The sequence below is a fragment of the Octopus sinensis genome, linkage group LG5, assembly GCF_006345805.1.
Source record: "Octopus sinensis linkage group LG5, ASM634580v1, whole genome shotgun sequence".
NCBI classification, from domain to species: domain Eukaryota; kingdom Metazoa; phylum Mollusca; class Cephalopoda; order Octopoda; family Octopodidae; genus Octopus; species Octopus sinensis.
This window is the reverse complement of record NC_043001.1, coordinates 21,551,354-21,563,036: the sequence shown is the minus strand read 5'-3', so window position 1 is coordinate 21,563,036 and position 11,683 is coordinate 21,551,354. Positions and strand designations below refer to the sequence as shown.

General features: G+C 38.7%; 1 protein-coding gene across 1 annotated transcript in view; it reads right to left on the bottom strand.

The window, feature by feature from the left end:
* Window positions 1-10,420, bottom strand: part of LOC118763461 (paired mesoderm homeobox protein 2-like) — a 61,065-nt gene extending 50,645 nt beyond the window's left edge. Inside the window, exon 1 of the mRNA XM_036503110.1 lies at window positions 10,364-10,420. Within this exon, the coding sequence (XP_036359003.1) occupies window positions 10,364-10,420 (57 nt within the window). The remainder of the gene's footprint in view (window positions 1-10,363) is intronic.
* Window positions 10,421-11,683: the final 1,263 nt, after the last annotated feature.

The window sequence follows — 11,683 nt, the reverse complement described above, 5'->3', positions numbered from 1 at the left end:
CTTTCTTTGTCACTCTGTCTCTGTGTCTCTGAATCTCTGTCCCCCACTTTCTTCTCTGGCTTTTTCGCTCACTTTTTCGTTCATTTTATTCAAATAGTTTGCAGTAACAATTGCTTCCGTCTGTCCGCCTCTCCGTCCGATCGTACGTCTAGTTCTTTCTCATCATATCTCATCGCTCGCATTACGCTCTTCTTTCTCGATTCAACCTTTCGCTCTGTTATCTAATAGCATTTATTCACTTCCTCTCTCATTTAGTCCATGCTCCTGCTAACTCCCTCTTCTCCTCATCTTTGTCTCACTGTTGAATCGTCAACTTTCCGCCTCTATCCAGCATGGCTTGACCATCAATTGTCACAGTATAAGCAGGCAGTAGTAAATTTCCCCGGGGAATAAATTAGCCAAAATGACCAGCACGTTGTACATAAGTCGAAGAATCAACCTCTGTCATTATTATTATAATCAGTTTGACGAAATTCATGCTATTTTTGAATAATTATTTACTAAAGCCAGATCTGGTCTGCTATTCTTTGGCTCTCTAGAGAAACCCGTTCAGAATGGACAAGTGAACCAGCTGTAACCTAGACTCAGTAGATGACTTCTCACAATAAATGACTTTTCCATATTCAGCAAATCCGCCAAAATTATTTATGTTGGTTAAAAAAGAAGAAGGAAAAAGAAAAGAAAAGAAAAACAAGAAATCTTTTAAACGGTGATGTCCATTGAAAAGCATAAAGCTGTATATAGTTACAAGTAACATCTGAGTTACCGTCACAAAATTTTAATAATTTTCCACTAAAATCTTTTGTCAGAAATCTTTATGAAACATTGATAAAATATCAACTATAATTGTAAGGGAAGATTATTGATTATAATCAATAATTTCCCCCTAAAATCCTGGCTTCAGGTCATTGTTAGTGCAGAATCGCCGCTATCACATACAGTAAGTCTTGGTAATTTTCAGTAAGAAAGAAAGGGTGAGAGATAGTAAAGAATCGACCACGTAAAAGATATTTATTTATTTATCAACCTTGAAACGAAGAATGGCGGTATTTGAACTCGGAGAGTAACGATTACTGAAAAAGCAAACTAGCCAGCATCTCCAACGATCCAGCAAGCAGCTACCACTTTGCGATAAATGTATATAATAATATCGACTATAATAAAAAAAAAGACAAAAAACTGCAACAATATTCTTTAGAAAGCTGAATACTTACATATCTATCTATCTATCTATCTATCTATACATTATATATAATACTTATATAATATATTAGTATATTATATATATATATATCTATATATATACGTATTATATATTAATAATATATATATATATATATATATATATATATATATATATATATATATATACGTATATATCTCTCTCTATATAAACGGCAGTTTGTCTGTGCGTTTTCTGTGTGTCGTTTTCTCGTACCCTCACTCTGACCACGGCTTTCAACCGATTCTGATGAACTTGACACACACATAGCCCAATGTCATAATTCAAAACTAACGCAGCGAAAATTTTGAAAAGTTCCCCGGTTCTGAAAAAAAAATCGATAAATTCGACATGGGGTCGAGAATCAGAAACCCAAACCACAGACCGTCTAGGGGACGCAACTCCACCTTTTTTAACTCTGAAAAAAATTACCATCATTTTTTTTCTATTTTTTGGCTATAATCTCTAAAAATGCTTAAGTTATTTCCCTTACAACCTGAGCAACGCCGGGCGATACTGGTAGTATATATATATATATATATATATATGTATATATATATATACGTATATTTATATATATATATATATATATATATATATATATGTATATATATATATATATATGTATATATATATATAGAGTATATATATATATATATATATATAATATATATACGTATATATATTATATATATTATATATTATATACGTATATCTATATATAGATATATTATATAATACGTATATTATATAGAATATTAATATATATATATATATATATAATATATATATATATTATATATTATATATGTGTATGTATATATGTACGTGTATATATATATATATGAATGTATATATATATATATATATGCATATATGGGTGCAGGACGTCACCAACAGTAAACAACATGAAGTACGAAAACAAAAGAGTTCAATACGCAAACAACGAGAGAAACAAATAGAAAACAGGACAAGTAACATAAAGGACGACCCTTCATCAGTTGTCGGCTGTCTATCTACTCCTCATTTCGAGCACTGAACGACAGTATGCGTCTTCGAAGACAGTTGCTCCCATAAGTTCTAAAATAAAATTTAGGATTTATGGAGGGCCTAAGTTGTGAACAAAAACAGGACAGTGGAAACATGTAAGGAACCCGAACGAAAACAAACATGGAAAGTCGTTAGACCAGAACGAGGGTGAAATAGCGAATACCGGAGAAATAAGAAAGAAGAGAGAGTAGGATACGCCCAGTCCTTAGGACTGTCCTGAAAGAAAGAAATGTTCACGCGAGGAAAAGAAAGATGGACGATGGTCACGTGTGAACAACGAGAGAGAGAGAGAGGAGAGAGAGAGAGAGAAAAGGAGAGAGGGAGAGAGAGAGAGAGATAGAAAACGCTGAAGGCGAAAAAGGGAATTAGAGAAAGGATGAGAGAGAAAACGATGGCGAGAAAATAGTATAGAGTAGAGTCGCATCAAAAAGATTAAGATAAACTTACGTGGAAATATATGCGTGGCGTTCAATCAAATAATAATATAAGTAATATATATATAAATATATATATATATATATAGTATATATATATATATATTACTAACTTACTTTCTTACGTGCGCGCGCATATTTTCTGGTTTCAGTCATTTGACTGCGGCCATGCTGTAGCACCGCCTTTAGTCGAATAAATCGACCCCAGGACTTATTTTTTGTAAACCTAGTACGTATTCTATCGGTATCTTTTGCCGAACCGCTAAGTTAGGGGACGTAAAAGCATCAACATCTGCTGTCAAGCGATGGTGGTGGAACAAACAGACACACAAACATACATACACACACACACACACACACACACACACACACAACCCACACACACACACCACAGATCTATATATATATATATATATTCTTATTATATATATATATATATATAATATATATATATATACATATACGACGTTTCCGTCTACCAAATCCACTCACAAGCTCTGGTCGGCCCGAGGCTATTGTAGATGTGATCGTTACCCTCTTTCCTACGAATTTTGTGCCAAAATTTGAAATCAATATCTGCGGAGAAATGAAAAAGTAGTATGCAATACATCTTATGAAAAGTGTTATTATCCAAAGTTTAACAAAAGCGGCGGGCTGGCAGAACTGCTAAAGCGTCGGAGGGGAAAAATGCTTTGCAGTATTTCTCTTGACTCATTACATTCTGAGTTCAAATTCCGCCGTCATCGACTTTGTCCTTTCATCTTTTCAGAGTCGATGTACCAGTGGAACACGGAGGGCGATCTAATCGACTTTCCCCTCCCCAAATTTGAAACTAGTATTTATAGTTAAGCTGTAGCAGCGAATCGCTATGCATGATCAGAATTAGTTTTGTCCCGAACAGCCTGACTATTGGATTGAAATTCTTACCAAAATACTATCGTATGGTATTATGGTATGCTTGTACCCATAAACTGAACTTCACCATTAATATAAAACATCATTTTCTCTGTCTAACTGTTCCATCATCTTAATCTTATTGTATATCTATTTCTTTTCTACCCACAAGGGGCTACACACAGAGGGAACAAACAAGGACAGACAAAGGGATTGAGTCGATTACATCGACCCCAGTGCGTAACTGGTACTTACTTAATCGACCCCGAAAGGCTGAAAGGCAAAGTCGACCTCAGCGGAATTTGAACTCAGAACGTAGCGGCAGACGAAATGCTGCTAAGCATTTTACCCGGCGTGCTAACGTTTCTGCCAGCTCGCCGCCCATCTTATTGTATATCGTAGCTTTTAAACTTAATATTAGTTTCAAACTTTGGTACAATGCCTGCAATTTCAAGATAGGGGGTAAGTCGATTACATCAACTCCAGTGCTCAACGCGTACTTGTTTCATCGACCCCGAAATGATGAAAGGTAACGTCGACCTCGGTGGAATTTGAACTCAGAACGTAAAGGCGGACGAAATGCCGCTATGCATTTTGTCCAGCGTGTTAAAGATTCTGCCAGTGCGCCGCCTCACTTTTAAACTTAATAAGTTATTTATCATCAATACATTTATTTGAAATAGGCTTGAAATACCACTACTCAAACTATTTCACAGCTCCCGTAACGACGAGCGCACATTCACTCCCTGTCTCTTATATGTAGTATACCATTTCCGTTTTCCCCCATCTCTGACCGATTAAAGATTATCGCCATTCCTACAGAAATGCCATCGGATGGTATTCTTGCATCAGTAGCAACGATGGAGAATTTTTCAAAGTGTTGTAATCCTGCATCTCTCGCGCTGCTGCACAGCTTGTGTTGTGAACTACATTGATGACGTGGGATTGTGGGCTTTGGTTATAAAAAAATGGCTTCGGTGAAGTGGAGAACTGTTTCGGAAGGTTCGGGAATTATGCATATCTTACTACCAGTTAGCTGATTTAAAGTGACTCAGAGCACAGCGGAACTCAGTGTACGAGCGTTCGTCGCGACTTCTGTCAGAAAATCTTTTCTACTTTTCTACTCTGGGCACAAGGCCCGAAATTTTGGGGAAGGGGCCAGTCGATAGGATCGACCCAGTGCGTAACTGGTACTTAATTTATCGATCCCGAAAGGATGAAAGGCAAAGTCGACCTCTGTGGAATTTGAACTCAGAACGTAACGGCAGACACAATACCTATTTCTGTACTATCCACAAGGGGCTAAACACAGCGAGGACAAACAAGGACAGACAAACGGATTAAGTCGATTATATCGACTCAGTGCATAACTAGTACTTATTTAATCGATCCCGAAAGGATGAAAGGCAAAGTCGACATCGGCGGAATTTGAACTCAGAACGTAGCGGCAGACGCAATACCGCTAAGCATTTCGCCCGGCGTGCTAACGTTTCTGCCAGCTCGCCTGTATTTCTCAGATATTAAACGTAAAGATATTCTTTTGTATTATAAGTACAAGGCCCGAAGTTTTGGAAGTGGGGTCTAGTCGATTACATCGATCCCAGAATTTCACTGGTACTTAATTTATCGACCCCGAAAGGAGGAATGGCAAAGTCGACCTCGGCGGAATTTGAACTCAGAACGAAGTGACGTGCGAAATACCTACCGCTAAGCATTTCGTCCAGCGTGCTAACGAGTCGGCCAGCTCGCTGCCTTATTAAAAATAAAGATAATAAAGGTTTCAAATTTTGGTTCAGGGCAAGTGATTGGGGTGTGATGACTTCGGCGATATTTGATCTCAGAATGTAAAGAGTGAAAAGAAATGTTGGTAGACAATTTTTTCTGACGCTTTTACGATTGTTTCAGCTCAACGGTCGGATCACTTCGTGGTATTTATTTTATTGCAGAGAGAGAGAGAGAAAGAGAGAGAGAGAGAGAGAGAGAGAGAGAGAGAGAGAGAGAGAGAGAGAGAGAGGGGGAGAAAGAGAGAGAGAGAACGTGACGCCGGTCTGTTACAGGGTTAGCGATTTTTGAGTGGTGGGGCGCAAGTCTACCACATTGACCCGAATACTGGACTGGTCCTTTATTTTATCGACCACGAAGAAATGAAAGCTAAAGTTGACTTCGGCGGGATTTGAACTCGGAACCTAAAGAACCGGGAGAAATGCCACAAAGCATTTTGTTCAACATACAAACGATTCTGCCGGCACGCCTCCTTGGTATGAATATCCGCTCTACCACAAAGTGAGTGAGAGGGAGGGAGAGAGAGAGAGAGAGAGAGAGAGAGAGAGAGAGAGAGAGAGAGAGAGAGAGAGAGAGAGAGAACATTCCAGTCCCACCTTGAATTTTGTGAAGATTTTATTCCTCCGAGGTCCGAAAAATGCCTTCTTCTGCTTTGTAAAATTTCTCTGAGACCCCGCCTCACCCAGCACATCAGTCATAGTTTCTTCCCCCTTCTCCTCCCTTCTTCTCTTTCCACCAGTCTTAGCAACCCTCCAAAAGGTAATGGGGGTCTTTTGTTACTAACCCGAAAGCTTGTGAAATAATACCGATAGCTAAATCTTCTTTTTTTTCTTTAATCCGTCACCACTTAACAACTTTCGTTTCCATATTGTATAAAAAAAAGTAAAAAGAAAAAAAAAATCTAATTAAAAAATTGCTATGGTTCCGGGTTCAATCCCACTGCGTGGCACCTTGGGCTAGTGTCTTCTACTATAGCCTCGAGCCGACCAAAGCCTTGTAAGTGGATTTGGTAGACGGAAACTGAAAGAAGCCTGTCGTATACACTCACACACACACACACATACATGTATGTATGTGTGTGTTTGTTATTTGTGTCTGTGTTTGTCCCCCCAACATCGCTTGACAACCGATGTTCGTGTGTTTACGTCTCCGTAACCTAGCTGTTCGGCAAAAGATTCCGATAGAATAAGTACTGGGCTTACAAAGAATAAGTCCTGGTGGTCGATTTGCTCGACTAAAGGTGGTGCTCCAGCATGGCCGCCGTCAAATGACTGAAACAAGTAGAAGAATTACAGGGTATTACTATTTTCATATATTAGACCCGTTAAAAATATCAACATACTCTACACCTGTATGTCAAACGTTGAACCCATATGGAGTATTCAAGACTATGTCTTCACAATATAGTTAAAAGCTTTAAAAAATGCATGTTAATGCGTGAACGTCTTGAAAAAATGTTATTTATTATTTTGTTAAATACAAGTATGATTATTAAAAGTAAGATCAGTAACAGATTCTGAATTGGAAACTTAAAAAATAGTTTTACTCTTTTAATTGTTTCAGTCATTTGACTGTGGCCATGCTGGAGCACTGCCTTTAGTCGTACAAATCGACCCCAGGACTTATTCTTTGTAAGCCTAGTACTTATTCTATCGGTCTCTTTTGTTGAACCGCTAAGTCACGGGGACGTAAACACACCAGCATCGGTTGCCAAGCGATGTTGGAGGGACAAACACAGACACACAAACACATCGCCATGATAGATCGGTAGCCTCTACACACATTTTTCTCTCTCCTTATTTCTTTTTGTGTTCCTTTCTGTGGAAGAGCGTATGCTCGAAACGTAAAAGACTTTTTCAATTCCTGAGCGTTATACTAATACATCTGTTTGTTTTCTACACCACCTGTCTTCGTCTTTTGTTTTTTTCGTGAATTCTCCCTATATACATATATATATATATATATATATACATACATATATATGACGGGCTTCTTTCAGTTTCCGTCTACCAAATCCACTGACAAGGCTTTGATCGGTCCGAAGCTATTGTAGAAGACACATGCCCAAGGTGCAACGCAGTGGGACTGAACCCGGAACCATGTGGTTTGTAAGCAAGCTACTTACCACACAGCTACTCCTACGCCTATGTTTAATTTTCCATGCAAACTTTATTGAATTTCCACACCATTACGTGCTCTTCGTTCTAAAATTATCTAAAAATTAATGAAAAAGAAAGGAAGAAAAAAATACCAAAGCCCTGTGAAGAACTGCTGTAATAAGTGTCTAAATCTTAAAGGGGGAACATGTTGAATAAAATCATAATGAACTGATCCTCCTGTATTTTCTTTTATCCAAATCCAGGAACTTTTCAGCACCCTCCCCCCCACACAGACACGTGTGTGTGTGTGTGTGTTATATCATATGTATCCGTGCGTGCATTTGTGCTTGTCTCCCATCACCGGTTTTGGGCTGTCTACGTCCCCGTAACTTAGCCGTTCAGCAAAAGACAATAGAATAAGCTTTAAAAAAGAATAAGTACTGGGAATCGGTTCGTTCGAGGCAGTGACGTAGCTCAGCCACAGTCCAATGACAGGAACAAGTAAAAGAGAATCATGGGAAACTACTCGGCATTTAAATATAAGAGTCATCTCCCTTAGTACAGTCGCGTTTGGGCTTCTTCAAAGTTCTTGATTATTAGTAAAAATGGTTTGGAAAGAAATTTGTTGTGATTAAGCTTGTGAAATAATACCGATACCTAAATCTATTTTTTTTTCTTTAATCCGTCACCACTTAACAACTTTCATTTCCTTATGGACTTAGTAAAAAGAAAAAGTAAAAAGCTAATTATAAAATTTCTATGGTTCCGGATTCAGTCTCAGTGCGTGGCACCTTGAGCTAACGTCATCTACTATAGCCTCGGGCCGACCCAAAGCCTTGTGAGTGGATTTGGTAGGCGGAAACTGAAAGAAGCCTGTCGTATATATATATATATATATATATATATATATATATATATATATATATATATATATATTATATATATATATATACCACTTTCCAGCCCTATGTTGTGGTTTCGAACCAACTATTCGATATTTTAGACATATGTCTATAATAACAGCCTTGTGAACGAGCAGATCTTGATATATGAAAACTGAGTCTTGATGGTTCGAAACGAACCTACAAACGTAGAAGTGCCGTCCTCTACAAACATGGAAGTGCCGTCCTCCGGCCCCGAGATGTGTGCAGAGCAACACAACTTTTTTATAAACACTCGTCCAGTGCTAGTTTTATTGAGTTATTTCGAATACCTGCTGTTAAGTGTTGGGCGAATCCGGCAACCAGTTAATTTCCTTTCTTTGGTCATGAAGTATAAGCAGTCTTTATCTGCCTGGTGACTTTGCCAAAAGAGGTGGTGTGTTGTATGATATCGAAAGAGTTGAAAGCAGGCACCTTCCTCGTTGACAAAGTCCTCATCAGCTTTTTCTTGTTTCACTTCAAAGGAAAACAAAGGTAAAGATGGAAGTGCTGCTTTCCAGCAAATTTGTTTAAAAGGTAGATGAGAGGGGCGTGCAGGGTCCTAGGGAGCGGGCTTGCTCTGGGCATGCGCCTGTAGATTAGCAGAGCACAAATGGGTGAGGGCTGTTACTTTAATACACAGAGTATCCGTAGTTGTGTGGGATTTCATTCAGAGAGTCCTAATGTTTCAAGTGCAACGGCATTAATGTCAGTGAAGTACTTAAGGATGGGTAACATGAAAGAGCGGAGTATTTGATGGTCTGGACATACGGAAACTGCGCAAATCTTAATCTCCCAAAACAGATAAAATCAGAAATTTAAGTCTTTATATCCTGAAGTTTATTTTCAACAATTGAATAAATTTTAAGTTTGCTGTTCTAATTTAAAACTATTGTTTTGTTATTCGAATTGATAAAAACATAGGATAATAATAATTTTTAAAATGGTGTCATTCTTTTTATTATTCTAAGACAGCGAGCTGACAGAAAGGTTAGCACGCCGGGCGAAATGCGTAGCCGTATTTCGTCTGCCATTACGTTCTGAGTTCAAATTCCGCCGAGGTCAACTTTGCCTTTCATACTTTCGGGGTCGATAAATTAAGTACCAGTTACGCACTGGGGTCGATATAATCGACTTAATCCGTTTGTCTGTCCTTGTTTGTCTTCTCTGTCTTTAACCCCTTGTGGGTAGTAAAGAAATAGGCATTTCGTCTGTCTTTACGTTCTGAGTTTGAATTCCACCGAGGTCGTCTTTGCCTTTTATCCATTCGGAGTCTATAGATTAAGTATCAGTTGCGTACTGGATCGATCTAATCGACTGGGTCCCTGCCCCAAAATTTCAGGCCTTGTGCCTAGAGTAGAAAATATTCCTTTTATTATTCTATATTGGCGGGACTTCATTGCAAGGACCTGGCCTTATGCAGCAATGATGAGGCCAGTTTCTGGTTGAAGATCAGCTGTCCTGAGCTATTTGTATGTCCTGTGTTGGTCGACACCAACGTCCTTCACTCTTTATGCGTATTTTCCGCGCATTGCTCTTATCTCCCATTTTGCATTTTGTTGATGCTTTTTTGTTCTTGGTTTTTGTCCTTTTTTACCCTTTGGTGGTTGTTATAAGTCAGCAAGTGGTAATTCTGGAATCTCCTATTCGTTGTGCTTTTTAGCCTTTTTTTTTTGTTATGGAGTAGGTGTTTTTCCGTCCATCGTGATTTTTGGTTATTTGTAGGAGAGGACCTCTTCTTGCTTCAAGGTACTTATCCAAACTCTATGGTGGTAGGTTCGCATGTTAATTCTGTCTGGACAAGGCCTCGGCCGCTTTGAAAGTTACAGTTTGTCAGTATCTGCTTTTGAAACGTGCAGTTTCTTCATTGATAGCATTTTCCGTGTTTTTGGCGTCTAGTTTCTTCAGACCGTTCACTGTTCACTTGATGATGCTGAGGTTTTAAGTTACAGCTAGTATTACCAGTGTGTTGAGGGTTTCATATTTATCAGCAGCATTCAGTTCAAGTCTGAGCACCATATTAACTTTTCGATAAGATTGTTTTCTAATTTTTTCCATCATCATCATCATCAATATTATTGAGTGCATGCCATCAAAGTGACACTGGGGTAAAATATACGAAGCCCAGTATACCCATCATGACCACCCATCTGACAAGGGTACACCAGGCACATGCATCACAACCATACAACCATATGTGCGCGACATGGTGATTTCATATCAAGATCAACAGTACATGACCTTGCAGGTAGGGCCCAGTTAGAATTTTCTTCTGGTCGAGTAGCCCATCCTGCTCAAAAGGTCCCTGAATAAAGGTTGTTTAAGGATGTTGAATGAAACACCCATGTTTCCAAAGGTGAATTATCCAAACCTCCAAGAATCCCTCTCAACACACGGCTATGATGCTTCCCCACTACTTCTGCTCGTGATCAGAGATGCACATATCGTCAGCCACTAAGGGACATGCTCAACTGGTTAAGGTCAAACAACTGACAAGCAAATCTGTGGTATTGAGCAGAATATTTACTGTAGCCCATCTTTTATACCAAGACAAAACAATGTACATGAAGATAAAACAATGTACATGATTATTATTATTATTATTATTATTATTATTATTATTATTATTATTATTATTATTATGATAGACGTCGCACAGTATACAATATCGTGGGGTTGTTGATTGAAGATATTGTTTCTACCGGGGGTTTGTACTGTTTGTCAAGTCACAACAAGGATCTCAGACAGACAGTACTTTACACAATATGCGTGCAGTTCCAAGAAATGCCGACTTTTGCAGTACATCTAGATTGTAGGGTATCTCTAAGGTTTTCAGATGTTTTCCAGATTGGGAGTGGAGGTATTGAACCCAATGCTCCGATGACAATAGGGATAACCTTTATGTTCGACTCTCGTAGCTGCCACATCTTAGCGATCTCAATTCTCAGGTCTCCATATTTATCAACTTTTTCTCTTCCTTTCATGACGATGTGTTGATCTCCTGGTACTGCTACATCATTTATTAGGCACTCTTGTATGTCCCTTCTAAAGGTTACTATATCCGACCTTCGCTGCTCTAACAAGACTCCCATCCTCTACAGCAAGCTCGTCAATGGCAAACGACATCGAAGAACTCCAAAACGCAGATTCAAAGACAAACTGAAGTCTTCCCTTCTTCAAGCCAGCGCAAGCCTTAACACCTGGAAAACAAAAGCCGCCGACCGGCCATCCCGGCGAAAAGCAATTCATTTCGGCTGTTCCACTTTTGAGGAGAGGAGAAAG